Raw genomic sequence first — 25,474 nt, 5'->3', positions numbered from 1 at the left:
AAAGTAAAAAAAGTTTAGATATAACATAGACTATCAGTCTTTCATTATTATAACACTGCTTTTCTGAACAAATAATTGCTGAGACAAAATTTCAGATATTTTATTCAAAATTCTCCATCCAAGAGAAAAGATATATAACAATGTTTACACATGCTTTAATAACTTATTTCACTGTACAACTTGCATTCTTTATCACAGTACAATAAACCAGCAAAAGAAGATAATCAGTCCGTACTCTTTAATAACCTCACATAGAAAGCACTGAGTAAGGGGTACAACAAAGTACTACCTGTAAATTCTTTCATGACTGAGCCAGAGCGCCAGTCATCCAGTACCATTTGTGTCTATAAATCAAGTTGTCTATACCTTTCTGATCAGTGATGTGAAAGGCAATTAGGACCTTTCTGAAAAGAACATGTTGGTTTTGGTTCAATTTGGTGAGCAACAGCAGAGGGACTCTGTCACTTTTATCCCTTTCTTATAAATATTTTTCCCTTTTGTGTAACTTCCACAGTTTTAAATAAAAATATTTTAGCTGCTTGTATATACTATTATGTCAAAACTGTTCTAGCACAGAATTATATTAATCACTTATTTTATAGCTAGCAAAATGGTCCAAACACATTAAGGAAACAAAAGAAATTGATCACTTAGTTTTCCCAAAGTAGCACCTAGTAAAATAGCACATCAGTAAAGTTTCTCCTGCTTTCCTCACAAGATGCAGGCAAAAAGACCTGCCAGCAACTTCAAAAATATGGGCAGAAATAGAAGAAGGAAAAGGACAAGATACTATTCTCTGTTCCTGAAAAAAGATCTTACTAGTTAGTATATTCTCTATCGCATTTTATAATCTTGGGAGTCACAACTGCCAAATCAGGGTGAGAATCTATAAGAGGAAAACAAGATAAAAATGACTGACTAGTGTAATCTGAACTTCTTCCAAGTCATTATATTTTTCAAGAAAAAAAAAGGCACAGGAGGTACACATTTCAATTTGGCTCAAAAATAATAAAAATTAATTTAAATAGTTGGCAATAACTACTAAAACATAAAATCCAATTTCCTCTATTTTCTTTGACAGAGCTCAACACAAAATACACAAACAAACAAATACCCTGACCGTGTTTCACCGTCGGGACTACATGTATTGCATGACATTTTTACACAAACTGAACTCTAAGGACTACTAAGTCTATGAAGTATGATCTGATAATTAATTTGAATTAAGCATCTGCTTGATCAATATATTCTTTCTAAAACTTAACCTATGTTCAAGGAACACCAAGAGATGAAAAGTCAACTAGTATTTATCTGTGAAAACTCAGATTTCACTTTGATACATGTAAACCATGAATTGTAAGCTACAAAAACAGTAGTTGTGGTCAAGTTTATATTCTATTATTGTATCTTTAAAATAGAGAGCAGTAACATTTACTATAACTGTAAACCTAAGTTTGTATCCCAAGATAGCACATCTAGGAAAAGATGCATTCATTGTAACGATGCACTTGACATTCCCTTACAGACTTGTGACAAATGTAGTGTAACTAACTTTAACTGCACTGCCAAGTAGGACTCTAGGGCATGACCTGAGGGAATGATGTCTCCTGCACCACCGAGCTACTTTAGCAGCAATCATGATTGTGACAAAATATACTTCAGAAGTTATACATTTAAAAAGTCATTAGAACATCTCGTTCTTGTACACTAGTATAGAAAGGTCTTCCAAAGATAAACGAGTGTAGGCCTGGTTTAATTTTCTCGGCTAGAGCCATTATTATGTTAAGGTCGCCCTCTGCTGTTAAATCAAGGTCTATTTTCAGGTTCCGTAGAGACTTAAAGGGCTTTTTCCCCTTCTGCCTATAAATAATGAAGAAAAAAAATTTTTATATATAAAAATATAGAAAACGTCCAAAAGGAACAAAACAAAACACAATGCACAAAGGTTTTTATTCCATGTGGTTTTACTTACGTATCATCTTCTATATATTTTATTAGCGTCAAGGCTTTTCTGTGAAGGACGAGTAGAAACTGTGCAAGGAAAGTACTCCTGAGAGATAAACCAGGTTTCAAATGAAAGACCTACAGGAAAAGGAAGTATTTTAATAAATAATCTGCTCCAATTCTTCTTATACAGCATGTTTCCATCACAGCGTTGACAATGTCTGGCAGATAACACATATTAGAGCAGTTCTCCATAACCATTCGCCTGGATGTCCCTAATAGACAGGAAGCAGAGTCTAATGCAATCACGTTTTTCTTAAGTCTTCTATTTTATCTTCGAAAATGAACTCAAATTTTGCATTCTATCTCAGAATACATCCCTATTTACTTTATTATTAACAATCATGATGTAGGGGCGCCTGGGTGGCTCAGTTGGTTAAGTGGCTGCCTTCGGCTCGGGTCATGGTCCCAGGGTCCTGGGATCGAGCCCCATGTCGGACTCCCTGCTCAGCAGGGAGTCGGTTTCTCCCTCTGCCCCTCCCCCTGCTTGCGTGTGCTCTCCCTCTCTCTTAAATAAAATATATAAAAAAAAGAATCATGATGTAATTTACTTCCATTTGTATTATTTAACTTTTTCTGCCCACATCTCCAAATAAAATTGAAGCTCCCAGAAGTCGAGCCATGCTTACAGACTATGGATTTGAGATATTCTTCTCTCTCTACTGTTGGGGGTAAGGGTACATGTGTAGTGGTAAAATGATTTTATTCAGCTCGAGAAGCATGGAATTAATTGCATGACTATGAATTATCCTTGAACTATGCAGTATGTCACAGACTACACAGACCTGGATCTAAAATTTTGAGTTAATCTAAGGACCTCATTATTTCAAAGTTACCTCTATGATACTGTTTCCTGGCTTGGTCCCCAGAATGATACTATGACAAAGCTGTTATATTAAGAAATAAGTCCCCTATAATCTATAATTTTCTTCAAATGTTAACTAAGTAGGTATTTTTCAAAAGAATGAGACAATAAAGATGTTATTATTTCAGAAGTATACTAAGTTTTAAAGACATTTTGGCTCAATTAAGGCAAATAAAAAATATTCTCCTTTCCCCAAAAGAGTGATAGGTTAGTGGCTGGAATTAAAACATTAATTATTTGACTGACATATCACATCTTTCATTGTTAATATATAGGCTACACCCATTAACAATTCAAAAGAAACACTATGTAGACACTTTAGAAAGATCTGAAACATTACAAAAAGATAATGATTTAAAAAAATAACAACTTAATTCTATGATGCTACATATATAGCACAGGCAATGTAGTATACACTAAAAAGAAAACATATCATATCATTCATTTTGACAATCTCAGGTTTAACATTTACCTGATCCAGGAAGGCTTTTACTAGAGTGTCTCTGTGTAAGACATCTTGAAAAATATTCCTATGAAGAAAACAGTCCAAACATTGAAATGGCTACTTTCCAAAATCCCTCACTCTAGCCAATAAATTAAATTCTTAGAAATGGAATATTATATATAAACATACTTAAAAAATTATATATATAAATATATTTGGAGATATAAAAATATTTATTTTAACTCAAGGATACATTTTTGTATTACTGGAGTTTGTCAAGCCACTATGTAATTATTTTTCTCTTAAAAATATAGACAGCCCCAAGAAGGGCATGTAAGTCCCTATCAATCTATTTTTGTACCCTCACCTTATAAAAAAATGTTGAAAGGCTTAGAGAATTAATAAATACAATTGCCAATTCCTGCCATCTCAAAAAAAAAAAAAAAAAAAAAAACAGCAAGAAAAATAAACACATACCACCACCACCAAAACCCAAAACAAAATAAAAGGTTAACTTTATGTTATAGTAACTTGTAATAAGCTGTTCAGGAAGAAAAAGGTAAAAGGGTAAATGCTAAGGAAAATTCAAGTGGGATTAAGAAACATCTTGACCACTGAGCTGCATCAACAAACTTATCACCAAGCAAGTAACATGAACGAACTACTTAGGAAAGGGTTACCTACCTAGGCAATGATCAGAGTAAGAAGTTAAGACACAATACACACTAGAGATAATGTATCTCTAACACAGCATAAGGTAAGCAATTTTTCACTGAAAATGGTAGGGATCATCACTGAACTGACAAGAAAGGCAAACAAAGAGGGGTGTGTGCATAGAGAAATAGGAAAGTACTTAAAAGTTCCTACTTCAGGAGATGGGTGTACCAAATTGCAGAAGAAGGAAGGAAACTGAGAAAGAAAAAAAAAAAAGTCAGCCCTGCATGATTACTAGCCGGCAGCACCCCTTTTCAAACTGATTGTCTTTGTCATAGGTGAATCAGATGAAGCAAAGTGTTAAAAAAGGATATTTCCAGTCACTCATTTTCCATGTAATGGCAGTGAGTGAAATTATTTTTAGAAGTTAAAATTAAAAATATCTTAAAAATAAATAATACTGCTTAAAGAAAACTAAAAAGTAAATATATCTGTAATATGTAAAAGTTAATATACAATCTAATGGCAGAATATTATTTTTGGACAATTTCATGTTCAGAAAATTTACTTGGGAGTTGTAAATAAATTTTAAAAATTCATGATGTCATTTTTTTAATCATCAGTAAAATAAGACTAGCTGACTAATCAAAGTTTGTCAAATCAGTGAAGCGATCAAAACATAACTGGCTAAAATGAGTAAGAAATGTTCAAAGCATACACATACCTCCTCTAAAAAAATAAAAATAAAATTACTGGGTGATAAATCCATTCTAAAGTTCACTAAATTTCCCCAAAAAGAGCGCTGAAGTAACCAAAAAAAGGGGAGAAAATACTAAATACTTCAGGAAAGAAGAAAATGCTTGAAAGCACAGATTAGTTTTGTGAATTCCTACACATGAACCACAATTACCAATACTTAAAAAATTAGTCACCTGGAATTCCCGTTTTGACGAATTCATTTTCTAAACAAATTTCCTTAAAACTTTCTATGGAACGCACAAAAACAGTGGACAGCTGGAAAAAGATGGGTCCTAATGATGCCATCTTTCTGGACTTGGAGACACATGAAGCTGGGGATCCCTTGGACATGGGGTTCTTTTTCTACGCTTTCGGTCAGTAACTTCTGTGTGACTATTGGTGCTCCACATGTCCCCTGGCTCAGCTCCAAATGTTTCTTAGAATTACAGGACAGGGCCGCTTGCTCCAATTTTACTGCTGCTTTATACACTCAAACATGGATTATCACAGTTAACATTTATTGAGCACATTATATGGGCTGGGCACTCTAAATTGATTAAAGAGAACCATCAGACTATACTGCATTTCTTCTCCTGACTTAGAACTTAAGTATTTTCTTGGGGTTTTATAATTCGGGTTTATAATTTTTCCCCCTCTAACTGGGTCAACTTTCAACATTTTATCATTACTTTTTCTCTTTTTAATTTACTGATCATACTTTATGAATAAAAAAATGAAATGTTTTTCATTTCACTGCATATAAAATGCAAATAAAAGAATGCTCTATACATGCATTTTCACAGTTCTGTTGTATTTTATATTTACATATCAAGAAAAAAAGAATTACTTCTTTGGTTCTTTGGTTTAGTTAATAAGCCTTTTGATGACTCTTATACACTAGACTGTAGGCCCAACCTTATTAGCACCTATTATCATGCGTAGGGCCTCAATGTATATTTGTTAAGTAAATACTTGAATATTTACTTTTAGGGACTAATCTAACTTACCTATGCAAAACACAATTATATTAAGAAAAATAGACATTTAAGAAAAAAAAATAAGGCAGGGGCGCCTGGGTAGCTCAGTCCTTAGGAGTCTGCCTCTGGCTCAGGTCATGATCCCGGGGTCCTGGGATTGAGCCCCGCATCGGGCTCCCTGCTCGGCAGGAAGCCTGTTTCTCCCTCTCCCACTCCCCCTGCTTGTGTTCCCTCTCTAGCTGTGTCTCTCTCTGTCAAATACATAAATAAAATTTTTTTTTAAAAAAAGGGCATGATTAACCAAATTATTTCTTCAAGCATAATTCTCTTAGTAATATTTCCTTCCTTTCAAACATAGGCTTGTTTTGTTTTTACTCATAAAAGATATAATTTCATAATACTGTTTAACAATAATATCATTACATACAAATCTGGAGTGAAGCTTTCATCTGTACAGATGACAGTATCCTGAGCCATGTCTTCTTCTGAAGTGGCTCTCCAGAATGCTGTCAGCTCAGATCTCATGTACCTACGCTGATTATAAATATGTTCATGACATGGTGGCATCTGCTTGACAGTATTGACGTCCACATCTATGTGTGTAGTGGGATAGGGAGCATACATGACTTGCCGGAACGGGAGCACAAAGCTTCCAGTTGAATCCTGTCATAATGAAAAGAAAATTTATCGTCTTATATGCCAAAAGATACGAAGAATTATTTTTTAATTAGAAAAATTGGCTTTCACAAATCCATCTCTAGGAGTTTATCCTAGGAAATTAGTCATGATTGTGTACAAAGTCTTAGTGATGTGTGCACTACAGCACTGGTTTAAATAGTAAAATGCTAGAAAACAAGCTAGGCAGCCAAAAAGATAAGTGATTAAATAAAAATGGTTTTTTGTTTAGCTGCTAAAAATTAATTTGCTCAAGTTTATGTGCTTATATAGAAAGATGTTCATAATATATTGTGGAAAATGGAGGTTAAAATATGTGGAGGGGGCAGGGAGTTATGTCAAAGACACATACAGAAGAATAAAAAAGAGGACCAAGATATATAATATCTTGGTCTTATTAACCAAATATTAACAGTGGTTATTCACTGGATTATGAGACTATGGGGAACTTTTTATTTTCTTTTAGATTACTTACATGTTCTTTTAAATCTCAATGAATATGTATTTTTATAAGTAAAAAATGTATGTCTTTCCAGGTATTGTCAATTGGGTAGTTAAATGCCATGTAAGAATTATTTACTGTGTACGAAGCATTGTGGTATAGGTTATGAACACAATTACAGAGGCTATTTTCAATTTTTTACCCTTATAATGCTGTAATAACACCTTTATAAGTAAATCTTTCTTCTTATATAATTGTTTCCCTAGGATGGATTTCCAGAAGTAGAGATAGTAGGTTAAGTCTTTGAACATTTTTAAGGCTCCTGACATATAATGGTAAAGTATTTTCTGAAAGGCTTAACAATTTATACGTGTATGGAAAAGTGTTAACAAATATTTTTTCATTATAGTTTCAAGTTTTCTTCTATGTATCTGGTGTAGGTCCTTTTCAGGGATAAAAATTACATAATTAAGTAAGAGGGTGCTGAGGAAATAAAAGTACTAAGTACTTTATTATGTCTTTGATAAAAAGAAATTCTAATTTTCATATTTGTGCAGTTCAAATTGGAAATGAGTTTCCCTTAAGTAGTTTCTGTATTAAATATTATTCTGAGCTCAGAGCATGCACATTATTGAAAATGCAAAAGCTGAATATAATTTTTATTTGCAACAGTTTTTAATATATTTTCTTTCATTTTGCTATGCCTAGATCCTTAAGATAGCATTCACTGTGAGAAAATCACATAACCATTAGGAAATCTACTTTTTCACATCTTTGACTATAATTGAAATATCAATGATAGGTTCAGTAAAGTATCTTCCCTGTAATTACTGAAAATAATTGCTAATTTACATTTATCTGCTTTGCTCCTTGAAAAGCGGACTCAATCAGAGAAAGACAAATACCATATGATTTCACCCATATGTGGAGTTTAAGAAACAAAATAAACAACCCCCCAAAAAATCCAGACAAACCTAAAAACAGACTCTTAACCACAGAGAACAAACTGATGGTTACTAGAGAGGCGGTGGTGGGAGGGATATGTAAGACAGGGAGTGAGGATCAAAGGGTACACTAATCGTGATGAGCACTGAGTAATGTAGAGAACTGTTAGATCACACCTGAAACTAATATAACACTGTTAACTATACTAGAATTAAAAAAAAAGCAGACTCAAGTAAATAAAAAATGTAAAATAATTTAAAAATACACATATGTGAATATGTATATATATGAATTGTTCAAATTCTATATACACTTTTTGAAGACAGGAAGCAGTTTAAAATTTTCTTTCAATAAATGAATACAGCACATGAACAAAAAATGCTAATGAAAATTCAAATTCTTGGGGCACCTGGGTGGCTTAGTCATTAAGCGTCTGCCTTTGGCTTAGATCATGATCCCAGGGTCCTGGGTTTGAGCCCCACATCGGGCTCCCTGCTCAGCGGGAGGCCTGCTTCTCCCTCTCCCACTCTCCCTGCTTGTGTTCCCTCTCTCGCTATGTCTTTGTCAAATAAATAAAAATAAAATCTTAAAAAAAAAATATTCAAATTCTTTTCAGTTAAAAAGAAAGGTACCCATTTTAGATACGCAACTTGAATAAATAATCCTGAGGTCAGACAAGCAGCTATAGGAAACCAAAGAGAAACACACAAAGAGACTCTATGAATGTCTCACTGATACTAAGTATAAATCTGTAAGACATATACTCTAAGCCGAGACTTGTGTATAGGTCAGCTCCTTGGCATCTACCATGATGTCCTACATGCTAACACTCAAAATACATTTATAAAGAGTGTCAAAAATGATTTTAAAAAGTTGCTTTCACTTGTGACAAATGGAAACTATACCTTTAGCAGGCCTTGTACAAAGAGCCCCGACTCGTATTTAAATGATGATTCTGCGTCACATAATCTGGAACATTTTCTCTCTGCTGGAGTCAGAAAAAGGCATAATGTTCTCACTATCTGTAAAAGAAAATATTTTAGCATTAAAATAAATTAAAGGCCACTGGTTGGCTTATGAAAGAAATTTGAATAGAAACTTCAACCACTATTGTCAATAAAGTACATCCTGAGAAGAAAGTATTCCTTAGTCACCTTCAGGAGTCCATGGGACATCACAGTTGTTGCTTAAAATAGAAATTGTGTGGTCAAGTAAGTCTGGGAAATGCTGGTAAACGTACTGTATAATATTTCAAAACTTTCAATGTTTGAATATATATTGTGACCAGGTGATTGATATGATATGCATACTTTACTCAACATATTTGAACACGGAATCCTTATTTCACTAAGAGCTAATGACTTAATTATTGATTGTATCTCCACCCAGCAGCAACTATTTTTCAAATAAGCAAACAATTCTGGACAAGAAAACTAAACGCAGTTAAATTAGGCAGAATTATGGCCTCTGTTGAATAGTGAAATTCCATTGTAACGAATATTAGGAATGTCCAAATCCTTCAATAGAATGAGAATTAATTCTATCAAATTTGAGGGGCGCCTGGGTGGCTCAATCGTTAAGCATCTGCCTTCGGCTCAGGTCATGGTCCCAGGGTCCTGGGATCGAGCCCCGCATCGGGCTCCCTGCTCCTCGGGAAGCCTGCTTCTCCCTCTCCCACTCCCCCTGCTTGTGTTCCCTCTCTCGCTGTGTCTCTCTCTGTCAAATAAATAAATAAAATCTTAAAAAAAAAAAATTCTATCAAATTTGACTTAAAATAAGCAAGCTATTGGTTGGGGCTTAGAAATCTATGATTCTAACAGGATTTGATCTATAGCTCTATCAGGAAAATAAAAAGCCAAGTAAGTATGTTCAGACAGTTTTCACTTTAAAGTAGTAGGCTTTCAATATAGAGTGATGGCAACCTTTTTCACACTAAAAAAATAAAAGAGAAGCAATTATGCCAGAAGAGGATGTGGGATGAAAAAAGTGTTTTAAATAAAACAGAGAGCCCCAACCACAAAGCCTTCTTCTTCCAAAAAGCTACTGGGCAGTCCTTCTGTGAAATCTGAAGGTTCTGGGTGACACAGATGGAAACCTACCTTCTTGGGGTAACAAATATAACAATAAATTGCTAGACCAATATAATAAGAGGTACATTAACCTCTCATAAATGGATGTATGAAAAATATAATTTTGGTAAATGGTCAGGCAAGCATACAGGGTAGAGGAAAAAAATACAAATATATTTGTCAAGGAAATAATCATTCCTAACATAGTTCCTGTGTAAAACAAAAAGAAAAATCAGGTTTACTTAATTTGATAGGTATGTGCAATTTATCTCTTTCTAATTAACAGTGAAGAAAAGTGCAAAATCCCTTAGTTTCTGCCTAATGCTTGGAAAGATAACTTCATTAAGTCTTTATTAACTCATGTAGCACTGAAGGAAGTGGTCACAAATGTTACTGAATAAAACATAACTTCCACTGACCACTCAATAGCAACAGGTCCCCCAAAAAAATAGATTCAGGAGGAAAAGCAAGATGAGAAATCAAGATGAAAAACCAGATAACATTTCTTTGGAATTAGTATCAAAAGTACACGGTTATTGGGGCGCCTGGATGGCTGCGTCGGTTAAATGTCTGCCTTTGGCTCAGGTCAGGTCCTGGGATCCAGCCCCGCCTCTGGCTCTCTGCTCAGCGGGGAGTCTACTTCTCTCTCCCTCTGCCCCTCCCCCTTCTTGTGCTCTCCCTCACTCACTCTGTCAAATGAAAAAATAAAATCTTAAAAAAAAGTACATGGTTATTGCCCTATTTATTAAAAGTGACATCAGAAAACAGAAGACAAATAATTTTTAAAAATACCTTATTTTAAGAAATTCTCAAAACCATTTATACAATACTGAGAACTGTATAATATTTATGAATTATCAAAATGAAACGGATTAATGATTTCCTATTTAAGCAGTTTACTTCAACTTATTTTTGTCACAGGGTGTTACACAGTAATTTGGCCAGATTCTATTACCTCCTTATAATATTAGATTGTCTTGACTGCAAGCTGACTTTTAAATTAGAATCCATGATATGTTAGCAGCATTAAGAAGTCAGATTATTGGCTGGATTATAAAATAAATTACCTTATTTACTTTTTCTGCACTGCTACCTACTACGACAGAACAGCCACAGGTTTGCAAGTGTGAGCTGATGGCACTGCAAGGTGAAGAAAAAAGATGAAAAACACTGCCAGTAAAACAATGTCACAAACTAAAACAAAACAAAAAAAGGGCAAGTGAACTTCAAACAACTTAGACTAGCTTTACACGATGAACGCCAAAGCTATGAGAAAAATGCCATCCCTTGTTTCCTATAGTACTTTACATTTTTCTCAGGCCTTTCACAGAGATTCTCCCATTTGAACTTAAAACTCAGTTAGTAAAATATTACCAGTTTATAATGAAAGAATCTGAGGTGTAGAGAGGTTAAGTGACTTATTTAAAATCAAATGGGATTAAAAATAATGGTATGAATGGCTTACAGTGAGCAGATTCAGCACTAAAGTGCTTTTGAATCAAGCTGTTAAGGCTTCTAGGTTAAAAACACTCACGCCTCTGAGATTCTCTGAGGAAAAGACTATGGACATAAAAAGCAAGTATTTTATCCTTTCACTTCTCATTGAAAAAAACAAAATTTCACAATAATCTGCAATCGTAAAGAAACACTAAGGGAAAAAATGAGTTTATACATGCAGAGAGAGCACTTAGTATAGGGACTGACTCGTAGGCATCTGATAAATTTTGGCTGTTATTACATTTTCCTTTGAAGAAACAGAAATAGAAAATGTCAGCTATTATGTGCTTGTATGTTCCAGGCACTGTTTTATGTACTTAATATGATTTATCTCACTCAATTCTTACAACAAATCATATGAAGTAGGCACTATTATTATTCCTGTTTTACAGATGAGGAAACGGGGGCACAGAGACTTCAGGTATCTTGCCCAGGTTTACACAGCAATAACCCAGGAAGTCTGGTTTTAGAGCCCACACTCTTTTAAGTACTAAAATCTGCTGAAAGATGGAAAGGATCAACAAAAATACAAATAATTTTCTTTTCTAGGTCTAAAAAACTTAAGTCCATCCAAATGAAACTTAATTTGTAAGGGTTCGGTGATATTGTGATTTTAAGAAATATATATATTTCGTCTTAATCCACAGCTCCTGGCTCAGTTCCCAAAACACTTGGAATTTCCTAAGTGTAGGAAATGATAGAGATGCTTTTTGTTATGTTAATGTGGTGATTTTTTTGGGGGAAAGCATCTAAGGATGGGGGCTGATTACCAATGGAGCCAACCACGTGATAAGGGTTAGAACTTTCAGTCCCTCCCCGACCTCTGGGGAGGGGCGAGGGGCTGGAGGTTATCCAGTGGCCAATGATTTAATCAATCATGCCCATGTAATGAAGCCTCCATAAAAACCCAAAAGGAGTTTGGAGAGCTTCTGGGTTAGTGAACATTTGGAGATTTGGGGAGAGTGGTATGCTTGGAGACAGTATGGAAGTTATTCACCCTTTTCCCAGACCTTGTCCTATGCATCTTTTCCATCTGGATGTTCATCTGTATCTTAGGTTCTATCCTTTATAATAATCAAGTAAATAAAATGTTTCTTTGAGTTCTGTGAGCCGCTCTAGCAAGTTAATGGAACCATCAATTTGGAACCCAAGAAGGGGGCTGTAGGAACCTGATTTATAGCCAATTGGTAAGAAGTCCAGGTAACAACCTGGACTTGTTACTGGTGTCTGAAGTCCAAGGACGGGGTGGCTGTGACGTCCAATCTGTTGCCAGTCAGTTAGACTGGTGTCCAGGGGTAGGGAAGACGCAGTCTTGTGGGACTGAACCCTTAATTTATGGAATCTGACACTCTCCAGGCAGTGTCAGAACTGAATTAAACTGTAGGACATCCACTTGATATCTAGAGCATTGTTTGTTGGCGGGGGAAGCCCCCACCAACACTGGAAATGGGTCTAAGAACCCCCTTCAGTTCTTTGTTTCAGCTTTAATGAGAAGTAAAATAAGAAACCAGAACCAAACAAGAGACCAAGATTTCCTGCCTGGGCACTATGGATACTCGACTTCTTTAAATATTAAAAAGAGTAACATCAAATATATCACAGACATGTAATAAATGAAAAAAATAACACAAAGCTAAGTAATAGTTTAAATATGCAATACTGTTCCTAGAATAATTTGGGTAGCTAGTCTCTTATCGTTTTCATCCTTCCAAATCGTATCATAGGTGAGCCTAAGATTTCTATCTGCTTTATCCATCTTTTATAAAAAGAAACAAAATCCTTACTTGAGAAGAAAGCCTTCATGACAACTGTCACCAATATCATCATCATTGAGGACTGTGTCAGTTATCTAAAACACACCACAAACAAACAAACAAACAAACCAAAGTTATTCTGGCTGTAATATAGCATTGAAATAACACTCTTAAATACACAAGTTTTCTGAAGTCTAGGTTCAATACGACACATTGTCCTCATTTCTAAGCATCAAGAATCCCAATAAAACAACCTCTGGGTACTTCTATAAACTTTCAGAACAAATGTGAAAACCAGTCAGGCAAGTTAAGCAACAATCTTGACAAGAACAACTTCCTCTTCTGGGCTATCAGAATCAGGAGACAAATATTAATGACAAAGAAAGAAACAAGAATAGTTTCCTAAAGATTTCTCTACATATGCAGAGTATGTAATTCAAAATGCCAACAAGTGATAAAGAAAACTAGATTAGTAAATGTAAATAAACTTGTGCAAACCACCACTTACTGTATACTGCTTTGTTACAAAAAGTATCGCATTCAATACTGATTGCTTCTATAAGGTCTGGAATTCTCCTACTTTTAAGAAATACAAAAGTGGTGAAATAAACTAAATAAATGTAATTCTGCCATACCTATCAAGGACCAAAAAAAGCCTCTGTTTGGCTATAAAACTCAGGGTTTTATGTGTGTTTGCTAAAGTGGCTAATACTTCATATGAATAGTATATATGACAAAAAATGGATACTACTAAAATTACAATACTAGTAATATATCTACTACTAATATAACTCAAGGGAAGTGATAAGAGGGTATCCTTATTCCTATTTAATAATACAAGTAAGAACTTACATCTATTTCTTCAGGAACGCTGTGTGATTTCATAGATGAAAGCAGTTCCATTACAGGAATTACTTCGCCAGTAAGCATTGGAATAATACTCTGACCCTGTACAAAAAAGCAAAATGAAGTGAAGAAAATCACACAATGAAGGTATCTCTGGCTTTTTGAAAGTTTGAGTTACACCACTTTGCTTTTGTGAAAGACCTACATTAGTACCTGTTTTCAGTAACCAAAAAAAATCTGAAGAGGATTTCTGCTTCTACAAAAAAAAAAAGGTGAAAAGCTAAAACAGTGTCGGGCACTTGTTTTGAAGGAGCCATTATGAGAGGTGGCGCATAGTGCAAGAGTGGCCTGGCCAAGCTTCCCCCGAATCCCACTCAGCATCTCAGCACTGAGATGCCTTAGCTTTGGACTTTGTGAGCATCTGTGCTTTAGCTCAATTTATTTTGTCCATCCATCAGTAGGATGTGTTCTAAGGTATCAGAGATGCCTAAGAAGGATTATTTTTTGGGTCTGGGAATGCTCAAAAACTTTTCCATATACGAACCATGAGAGACTATGGACTCTGAGAAACAAACTGAGGGTTCTAGAGGGGAGGGGGGTGGGAGGATGGGTTAGCCTGGTGATGGGTATTAAGGAGGGCACGTATTGAATAGAGCACTGGGTGTTATATGCAAACAACGAATCATGGAACACTACATCAAATAAATGAATAAATAGAAAAAACAAACAAAAAGTCATTAGAGACATCTTTGTACTTCAAGAATGACTATTTTTCTTTGTGAATTTAGCTTTTCAGTACTCTAGTTTCAGATCTCTAGGAACAATTTGTGAAAATAAAAAACTGCCCCACATCTTTAAAGGTTTCCTTTTTATTCCAGTCATACTTGGGGGAGGCAATTGATGTTACACTCCATAAAATAACATAAAAAACAGTAAGTGCCCACTAGAATGTCACTTGGCTTTAATAAATCAAGATGCAATGTACATTAAATATATGAATAAATTTAATGTTTTTTTAATTGTAGCATTAGTTAATTAAATACACTGACCAACAACAAAAAACTTTTCCATATAAATTAATGGTAACTGATTCTTTATGGCCATTTCAGTGTATAAAAGATTTTACAGGAACGCTCCGTTTTTGGATAGCAGGGAAAACTTGTATAGGATAAATGGGGCAATAAAAAAATAAGAGCTGAAAGCAAATGATGACATCCTTTGATAGAAATACCTGATAACTTGTTAAAACACAGCCCCAAACATGTCTACTACTCCAAAACGTTTCTAAAGGATGTACAAACTATTTAAAACTAATTTTCATTCTTCCAGGAATGATTTTCTTTAGTTAGAGTGGAATCATTGACTTATGATTTACCAGTCCATGCAATAATTATCATGCCAAATTCAGAAAGGATTTCCTTTGATATTTATTTGAGATATGAAAAACTCTTGTTAAAGGTCACTGATGCATTTTATATTTAAAAATGAGGAAAACCAACCATAAAGACTTAGAAGTAGTCAGCAAATAACTGAGTAGTAAAGCTTGAGTCAATATTCAACCTGTACCTTCACAATAAGGTTTAGTACCCAAATGCAAATCAAAATCATCACATATATTTTAAGAATCAATAAACAGACATCATTGACATTTGTAGTTTCTAGAATGAAAGTGAAAAGTCAATATAGAACATCACAAATGTAGAGTGTCTCAAAGATGGGTGATCTCTCATTTATTCATTACCATCACCCCTGCCCCCACATTTTTGAACCATCCTGAATATGTAAACTTTTATTTTTTTATTTTAAAAGATTTTATTTATTTATTTGACAGAGAAAGAGAGAGTTCACAAGCCAGGGGAGAGGCAGAGGAAGAGGGAGAAGCAGACTTCCCACTGAGCAGGGAGCCCGATGTGGGGCTCAATCCCAGGACCCTGAGATCATGACCTGAGCGGAAGGCAGACGCTTAATGACTGAGCCACCCAGGTGCCCCCTGAATATGTAAACTTTTAGAGAGATGAAACTGTCACATATCTGTTAATTTTTAGCTAAATGTGTTTTTAAAATCACATATCAAGAATAATAACAGTTTTTTTCTTCACTCATCTTTCATGAAACTATTTTATTAAACATGGGTCTTTAAATCTCAGTCATTCCTGGAGTCATTTTTTGAGTGACTATAGCCAGTTTTTTAGAAACTTGGGAATTTAAATATGATGCTGTCTGTGGAAATTTTATGCTAAGTCATAAGCCTCCTTGTATCATATAGAAGGTTTTATTATTTTAAAAAATTCATCCTGTAGTAACCTCCAAACATAACCACTCACTGTTTCTGCTTTTTAAAAGAATTTTTAAAATGCTTGTTTACAATTACAATCAACACATGCAATTCAACAAGAAAAATGACTAGCTATATAGCTGTTTCCTTGTAAAGTGATTTTATCAGATGATAGCTATAAGCATCCAAAACTTGCCCTGAATGAAGTCAGTGACTGATTCCAGACTTATGTGTCATCCCCAAATAGTATTTATTTGTTCAAAATAAGGTCATTTTAAGCACATGATGTGAGATATGCAAGGATTCAATTATCAGGCAGCTTCTTTGCAGAAAGGATAACTGTAGAAAAATATCTTCCCTTAGGTTTAGGCATATATACAGTGCCATACACTGTATCTCAGATATTTATTGTAGTGGAATGCATATCCTCATCAAAGCTTAACACGAGAAATCGTACAAGCCTGAACACAGAAGAAACTGGAAAGAAAATCCCTCAAGTATCTTTTCCTCCTGTGACTTCTCTAACTTGAACTTCTTAACAAGAGAACGTTTCCCCTTTAAAAACATCCAGTTTGGGGCGCCTGGGTGGCTCAGTTGGTTAAGTGACTGCCTTCGGCTCAGGTCATGATCCTGGAGTCCCGGGATTGAGTCCCACATCGGGCTCCCTGCTCAGCAGGGAGTCTGCTTCTCCCTCTGACCTTCTTCCGTCTCGTGCTATCTCTCATTCTCTCTCTCAAATAAATAAATAAAATCTTTAAAAAAAAAAAAATCCAGTTTGTCTAAATATACAGAAGGAAGAGGGTAACATTTTCAAGAGCCCTTAAAACAGAAATAAATTAAAAGTTAATAGTGGGAAATTTTTTAAATACAGGTTTCTGGTTTGGAAAAAAAAATCCCAGGAAGAGCAGAATTTTATTGGGTCTTAAATTTCTTTATCTTGAGGTAACTCTACTAACTACTCCATAACTAGTAGGTACATCTAGAGGTTGGTCAAAGTCTCCCTAGTGCTCGCACTCTGCCCATTGACCACCAAGTAAAGGCCAAGCTTCTCTGGGTAAAGGGAAACATTTTCTTGTAAGTGTTAGACCTTTCCCCAGGATTACCTCCTCTGGCCTGGAGAGTTATTTGCAAAAATACAGATATAATAACAATTTTGTAAAGGAGATCATTTTATAGGGTTTTCTATTTTCCTGGTTTAAGTCCTGTATATTCACAAAAATTTAGAAAAGTTATTGTTTAAAGTACTATTTTGTCTTAGGCACGCTAAAGGAGAACCAGAGTAAAGACAACCCAGTCATCCTTAGACTAGAGTTCAACACAAGGAACACTGAGTGGCCAAAGGTAATGGGAGTAAAAGCAAAGAACCCTTTCTCCCTTGGAGACTCCCCTTCAGAACATCTCTGCCCTGCACTGAAATGGTTTATATTTAACTTCCACAAGGGAAACCATAACCATGCAATCATGCATCTCAAATGCTGGTGCCTGTGCCCTAGGCAGATTCAAAGCCGTGGGATAACCATGGCATGTTTCCCTAGAGACTTCATATAATCAGAAATGTGAGGAATATCACTGGCAAATTCGAACATTAAATAGATAGGAAATAAAATATAAATTGCATGAGTGTTAAAAATACAGCATGAGACTTCACAAAACTATTATGCTTAGAACTAAGCCTGTATCCCCAGATATCTTAGAGGAGTATACTCACTTCTCTCCTGTTATAACTGCTTCTGGGGAAATGTTTAAGAAGCAATGCCTTAAAGAAAATCTCATATGAAACTTAAAATTTTTACTATGAACAAGTTATTCAAAACTTAGTCTGTGCAAAGAGAAAAAAAAAAAGGTAGCAAAATTGCTATTTTTCTTCACTTATTTAACTCTGCAGGTCTAAGATATGAAAATTTTCATCCAGTTTATTCCATATATTTCCATAAAGGCTCTGTTCATTTTCATACTCACTCTGTCAAAATAGTACGGTACGGCTTCAAGGCCTTAAGAAAAGTAGCCTTCAGCCTTATACAGATGCATGTCATGAACTTGGTTGTGTTTGATAGTATGCAGTCTGTATCTTACCTGATCTTCCATTCTTTCTGTGCCTTCTAAGATTATTTTCTGCACATTTTCTTGCCTTTCCTGAGCAAGAGAAAATTCATGAAAATTAACAAAACATTCTGTTATTATTTTTCACAATACAGTTAAATGGCAGACATGCTGTTGTGTAATTCAGTTCATGGGAAAAATACTTTCCACATTAGGGCAGAAAAAAAAGGGAGGGGACAGGAAATTAATCCAACAAATCCATTCTCTTATAAACAATACAAAATAAAATAAAAACACCCTTTTCTGTGCAGATAAAAAAAAAGATAACTTACTAGAAAACAGTCAATGTAACATCTGCATAGTTTCACAAAGGAAACTAATGGTTTGTACTTTTCAAATTAAGTAAGATCAAGTTATATGTATCTGGGGCTTCCTGATTTTTAAATGATTTTCATGAACATTTAAAATAAGAAAACATAGTATGCAAACAGTAAAACACTCTTCTTTTCAAAGATACTATTACTTCTTACTAGGGGTAAAAGCCTTATAAAATTAAGAACGCTTTAACAGACTTCCATATTAGTATCAAAACTGTAAAGCAGAAAGGAGAGTTAAATTTGTTCTTCAGGTCTGCCAAAAGTATATGAAAACATAAATATCACTAAATATTAAATTACAGGATTTAGGGGATGACAGTAATTTCCTCTGGCTGGATCCGCAAAATTAAAAGGAACATCTAGAAACCATTTGGTGCAACCTCCTCATTTTACAAATTTCAGAACTTGGCAAAGAAGTAAAAGAGACCAAAGGCTACAAGGCTTATGAAACACTTGTTTTGAACTGCTTGTACCTACACACAGTATTAAGTAAAAAACAGGGTCATACAATGCAAAAAGAGAAAAGGTTTTACAGTTAAAGGTTCCTAAGACAAACCTAGACTCTAAAGCTTACTACGATGTTCTCAATTCCTCTAAGCTTTAGCTTTTACTTGTAACATAGAACTATCGTTTCCAAAAAAAAAAAGAACTATCATTTCCTACCTTCAAGGGTTATTATGAAGATCACTGACATCAGACCACTAGAACTATCTAATAGGGCAGATGCAAATAATAGCTACTGTTTGAAGTTAACTGCATATCATTTCTAAGTATTAGTTATGAATATATCAGAAGATAAACTTTCAGTGGCCAGGTTAGCATGATTAATAAGCTCAAAAACCACTCACCTTGTGCATCCATATCCTTCCTTTCCTGATAATGTGTGTTAATCTATCAACACACACTCTGTGAAGTGGGAGGTAGAAGCTAAGTTCTGTCTGTGGAAGTATAATTGATAGGCCATATGTGCTCCTATCTCCATTCCAGTTTCCATCAAAGATTAATGAAACAATAATTACTCCTTTTTCGGACAAGACAAAAAACTTCACATCTATAGCCCCACTCTCTGCATTTCGGAGGATTTCTCCATTTAAGGTGTGGTTGGCAAGAAAAGTTATTTCTCCATCACTGAGAAGTAGCTGTTCTGTCTTTGGAGCCCAAATGTGTCTGACTCTAGGACCAAGAATATTGTCCCAGTAAGCAAAGGTAGCTGCTAATAAAGGCGATTCACCACTTAGAGCAATCTCTGTCTTGGCAACAGCTGGAGATGGCGGTGGACAGAGATTCGACATCACTGCATCCCAACTACCACATTATCCAAATGCTCCAGGGATATCTAAACAATAACATACAAAACCAATGATTAGGTTCAGCAATTTTAAAGTCATACATCAGAAATTCAAATGACTTAGGCTATGTGGTTTTCTCTTCAGTCAAAAGATTTAGAAGCATGTCTCCTACTAGGATAGACATTTGACAAGCATGGCAGGTGCACATCAAATGCTTGCTAATACGATGATAACCTTATGATGCATAATAACTTGTCACCTATATTCAGGGAATACACTTAGAAATTCAAAATAATAATGACCTAAAAAAGGGTCTTTGAACATTAATATGAAATATCGTACGCTAAAGCTCATAAAATAGACCCTCACTGTTCCCAAATATCCAATCTACGTGCAATTCTAATGATTGGATATTTGGTTCCTAAACCACAACAACAAAGAGGAGCAAATTGGAAAAGGAAGGGCTCAGCTAGAGACCACCACACTTGTCGTGGGTTGAACAGTGTCCTGCCCAACCCCCAAATATATATTCAAGTCCTAACCCTTTGTATTTATGAATGTGACCTTATTTGAAAATAGGTATATTCAGGGCATCTGGGTGGCTGAGTCGGTTAAGCGTCTGCCTTCGGCTCAGGTCATAATCCCAAGGTCCTGGGATCGAGTCCCACATCTGGCTCCCGGCTGGGTGGAGAACCTACTTCTCCCTCTGCCTGCCACTTCCCCTGCTTGTGCTCTCCCTGTCTCTCTGTCATATAAATTAAATAAAATCTTTAAAAAAAATAGGTATATTCGAATTAAGATGGGGTCATACTGGATTAGGGTGGATCCTAATCCAATGATTGCTATCTTTAAGAGAGAAAGATTTAGAAACATGGAAAAAGAGAAACAGGGCTATGTAAAGACAGAGGTAGGAATTAGAGCAACATGATTACAAGCCAAGGAAGCCAAAGATTGCTGGTAACTATTGTGAGTTAAGAGGAAAGGAAGATTCTTCCCTATAGCCTTCAAAGGAGCATGTCCCTATGGACACCTTATTCTAGCTTCCAAAACTGTGAGAGAATAAATTTTTGTTGTTTTACATCACCCAGTTTGCGGTACTTTGTGATAGCAGTCCTAGGAAACTAGTAAAGACACCTGTCAGTACAGGGCACCTGGGGAGTTCAGTTGGTTAAGCGTCTGCCTTCAGCTCACGTCATGATCCCAGGGTCCTGGGATCAAGCCCTGCATCAGGCTCCCTGCTCAGTGGGGAGCCTGCTTCTCCATCTGCCCCTCCCCACTCTCATGCTCTCTTTCTCTAATAAATAAAATCTTTAAAAAAAAAAGACACCCGTCAGTAGAAATACCCTAAAGCTGTTAAAAGGGAAAAAAAAGAAAAAGAAAAACAGAAGAGAAAGAAAGAAAAGAAAGACAAAAGATCGCAAAAACACAATTAAGCTGGAAACATAACAAAAAAACGAGTGAACAGTACCTTTATTCTCAACAAGCTCTCTGGGTTTCATGGCACTAAAGCCCAATACTGGTGTTTAAAATAAAGTTGAAACATCAAGATGAAGATAAATATATTTAATATGCTACTTAAATTTAAGAAAGCAGTGTAGCAGTACAATGAGTTCATTACCAAGAGTTCTATACTAAAAGGCTAAACTAAAAAAGCTTCGGTTATTTAGAACATGTAAAGAACAAAGTGACTGGATAGATACTGGTCAAGCCTTTCACTCTGCTGGGAAAATAGACACAGAGAGAAAAGCTAACTGCCCAAGGTCAGAGTCAGGCAAGAATCAAGGTCTCCTATATATCTTAACCCACTGAAATCTAACACTCTAAAGGTATATACTCTCTGTGATAGTGTAAAATGAATCACTCTTGCCTAATATTAAAACAGAGGGGTGCCTGGCTGGCTTAGTCAGTGAAGCATGTGAATCTTGATCTTGGGGTTGGGGGTTCGAGCCCCACGTTGGGTGTAGAGATTACTTAAAAATAAAATCTTTAAAAAAAATTGAATATGTGTATTGAAAGACCTAAAGTGAAAAGAACCATAACAATTACATTTAAGCAAGTCTAAAACTGTGGAATCTACTCATCATAATGATAAAGGACAGCAATTAATAGGTGAATTATGATATACCTATTTTTGCCTATAGGATTGCTTTGGGAGGCAACTTTTGATCTATAACTACAATTCATTTACTTAAAGAATTTTACCTATATCTTGTCAAGAGAGTTCAGAGACTGCTGAAAAGAAGTGGCTTCTATTTTTAGAGTATTAGATGAGCATTTTTATCATGCATGTCAAGAATAGGTATACAGAACTTGGCAAACACTTTATAGTATGCACGTGTTGAAATGATTTAACATAAAGGCAGTTAATGTATGTATTTTTAGTTCAGTAATTCATTTAGGGAATATTTAATTTTTAATGTGTTATACCAACTTAACAGTCTTAAAAGACTATAGTGGACATAAACTGTCTAGCTTATTTAAAATATCCACTGTTTTGCATAAAATTTAAACAGTTTACAATGATAGAATACAGGAATGTAATCTGAATTCAAACTGTAACGATGCTTTTGTCATCATTAATAACAAACTGAAGGCCAAGGAGATGAGTTAACACACAGCCACAAAATTATATTGTAACATTTTCCTTTTGTTCCTCCTTTTTGGATAAAATGGTGAATAATCATAAGAACAATATTTTAACTCAAACATTTCATCATGCTGAAAATGAAAGCATTTCCTAAAACCGAACCGAGCCCCAGAGCAAAATCTGGTTGGATTATGAGAAAATTTCTACCTGACTGTGAAAATTAAACTATTACAGACCATTAATTTCATTTATACTCATTGCTGTTATCATTAGAAAGAAAACAAAAGACAAGAATCATGTTGAATTGTTTGGCTTAAAATCCTGCCAAAATTAATAATTTTGAGAAATGAAATGTTACAGAGAAGTATAATTAAGAGAGCTGTAAAAATAATTTTACTAACACTTAAAAGTCATCATCTTTGGTGAGGAAACTCCATATACATAAATGTGGCTGAAAAAAATCAGGTCAAAACCAACAGTTGTTTATCTATATAACTACATGTAGTTGGCTACTCCAGAAGGTTATCAAAGATTAGCCTTAAGAGTCTTTTGAGGGAAGCCAGGATCCAAATTGGGTGACACGGTGGCTTTCCACTCCTGTAAACAAAGAATAGGGTTCATGAGGATGTACCCAATATACTTTCTGAAAATAATCCAACATATGCATACATAAAGATCATATTAATTACCATCTCTTAAAACTGTTAGCAGAGTAGTAGGTTCTAAGCTTTGCTTTTTCTTAAACCTTTGCTAAAAACCAGCCATCTCTTCTCCCGCTGGTATTTAGAAAGTTGATTGGTCCACTGCTGTTGTAAATCAGAATTCTACCATCATAAGGCTCACACTTCTTATAACCATGCTTTCTGTTTATTTTCTCCCAGCCCTAAAAGCAGCAGGGTCGTAAGCCAGCCCCCTTTTCAGAAACAGACGCTGCCCAGGCCAGCTTTAATGACAGTGAACTGTTAACACCCCACTGTTTGGGACACTTCCTAAATTTTTATCAGGCAAGATTCGCAAATGAAATTTATATCATGGTCAGGCTATCTCTCACAGATCCAAGTTTCTCACATAATAGGAGGCTAACCCACTCTACTCTTTAGAACTACTTAATTAACATGGAGCCCAAGGGCAGGCTTGAAAGATAGGCGTCCTCATTGTTTTTTGTTTTTACTTTTTTCTCCGAAAGCAAATTTTGGACTGCTAACAGAGCTAAATAAAGAGACTATTTTATCAATGTTATAAAGAGAGAAAAAAAAATCTTTAGCACCTATGTAACTTTCCTGAAGCAGGTTAGTGCTGGCTTTGTGCACAATAAGCAATGTGGTCCAGAATTTCTCTCACTTTTGTTTTGGATGTATAAAGAGTAGTCAATCATGAGGCGATTTCCAACTAATTCGGGGCTTTTCCAGTAGCAGGGTTTGGCTGAGGTAGTGGCCAGAGGTATCTGTGTCACATAACACCATCATATTTCAAGTGTTCTGACTCCATATTATTAATCTTCCATATATTCTCGCTTCTGTAAGGTTCCCATTATGTTAAAAGTTTTCTAAAGTCCGATAAAAGATGGTATCAAACAGTATTTTTCAAATTAAAAGTACAAATTAAATGTAAAGCCAGAGATGTTGTGTTCCCTTGCTTTTCTTTCCTTCTTTTTTTTATTATGTTAATCACCATACATTACATCATTAGTTTTTGATGTTCCCCTTGCTTTTCATCACAGGTGAGGGATGGGAACAGTTTGTATTGGAATTTATCCGCTGGCCACAACCACTGTTACTTTTCTGGGGCCTAGCATCTCCATTGTTTCTGAAAGGGTCGTCTCTCTTGAGCAAGTGCATGACTTCCCTATGTCTCCTGAATACAGTAGCCTGGTGGAGTAGGGGGTGACTCAGATGCCGTGTAGTCGTATTAGACATGTAATCAGTGCCCTTCCTTCTGCAGCAGATACTATCAGTCAAGTGATGCTCAAGTCATAATGGTCACTTCCTTTAAGTAAGTCTGTGTAACCTCGGAGCTGTGAAGCAAGCAAGTCATGACCCACACAGTGGGAGCACAACCCAGTCTAGAATTGCTCCTCAAATTCAGAGGGAATCAACAATCTCTAGAAACTTGTATTCAAATTGTGTAGCCAGGTGGTATCTCCCCCGTGCCATCCCACCCCGCTTTATCTCCTCTCCGACCCGGACTTGGGGTTCACGCACACCACCCGCCCTCCGGCCTTCCCCAGAGCCAGGCCTCTCTGTGCTCGAGGTGCTTTCCCTCGAACCCGCGGCGCAGGTGGTCCGACAGGTCCGTCTGGATCTCACACCGGGACCCCGGGAAGCGGCCGGCTCGTGGACTGCGGGCGGGAAAGAGGGCCAGAGGCCCGGATCCCCAGCCCCTGGTCTCCGTGCCGCCGCCGCCGGGAAGCCGGGGGCCCGGATGGAGGCAACTCTACTAAGTCACCAGCTGGAAAACCCGATGCTGGGTTTCCTTCAGGGAGGACAAGCCGAGCCCTGGGGAGAGCTGCTGCCACCGCCGCCGCCCTCGCGCGGTCCCTGTACCCCAAACCCAAACAGTCGCCGGCCCGCCGGCTTCTCACTCACCCTCCTCGCCACCGCCTGCGACTCAGCCACCGCGGGCGCAGGGACCGCAACCGCAGCCCCGCCACCGCCCCGCCCCACCCCTGGCCCCGCCCCCGATCCGGGCCCCTCGCGCGCGTCCCGACCCCGAACCCATTCACACTGCGGTTGTTTCCCGTCTGGTGCTCTTCTTCTGGGTAAATTTTACCCAATCTTTCGCCCATCACCTTCAACGAATACTATCAGTGAGGGGAGAAAGGGTGAGGAAAACAAAAGCACACACCTCCTAAGCACACACCTCCTGCTCTCTCTGGACCCCGCCCCCCGAAGGGAAGCAACCGGGCAGCAGGAATGGTTGACGCGTCAAGCGCCATCTTTCACGTGGGCGGAAGAAGTTGCTGTTTAGTTTTCGTTTCCTCGTGGGACGCCGTAGG

The 25,474-nt window shown here is 36.4% G+C and overlaps 1 protein-coding gene across 7 annotated transcripts; it reads right to left on the bottom strand.

Moving 5' to 3' along the window:
- Positions 1-82: 82 nt before the first annotated feature.
- Positions 83-25,450, bottom strand: C9orf72 (C9orf72-SMCR8 complex subunit). 7 transcript variants are annotated; one of them, XM_027615578.2, is made up of 13 exons: positions 25,065-25,114; positions 23,821-24,025; positions 22,881-23,076; positions 19,452-19,939; positions 18,260-18,319; positions 13,918-14,013; positions 13,096-13,160; positions 10,882-10,954; positions 8,651-8,767; positions 6,111-6,346; positions 3,342-3,399; positions 1,973-2,082; positions 1,674-1,860 (listed from the first exon to the last, which is right to left on the bottom strand). In XM_027615578.2, exons 4-13 carry the CDS (start codon positions 19,893-19,895, stop codon positions 1,674-1,676), a joined length of 1,446 nt encoding a protein of 481 aa, XP_027471379.2. In that variant the 5' UTR covers positions 19,896-19,939; positions 22,881-23,076; positions 23,821-24,025; positions 25,065-25,114. The 7 variants fall into 7 exon arrangements, with proteins under 7 accessions (XP_027471377.2, XP_027471379.2, XP_027471382.2 ...); XM_027615576.2 differs by lacking the exon at positions 23,821-24,025 and having other exon boundaries at positions 83-1,860; positions 25,065-25,147; XM_027615581.2 differs by lacking the exon at positions 22,881-23,076 and having other exon boundaries at positions 23,747-24,025.
- Positions 25,451-25,474: the final 24 nt, after the last annotated feature.

The sequence above is a fragment of the Zalophus californianus genome, chromosome 13 (genome assembly GCF_009762305.2).
Source record: "Zalophus californianus isolate mZalCal1 chromosome 13, mZalCal1.pri.v2, whole genome shotgun sequence".
Lineage (NCBI taxonomy): Eukaryota > Metazoa > Chordata > Mammalia > Carnivora > Otariidae > Zalophus > Zalophus californianus.
Note: the sequence above shows the minus strand (reverse complement) of the source record. Positions and strands in the feature narration are given on the sequence as shown.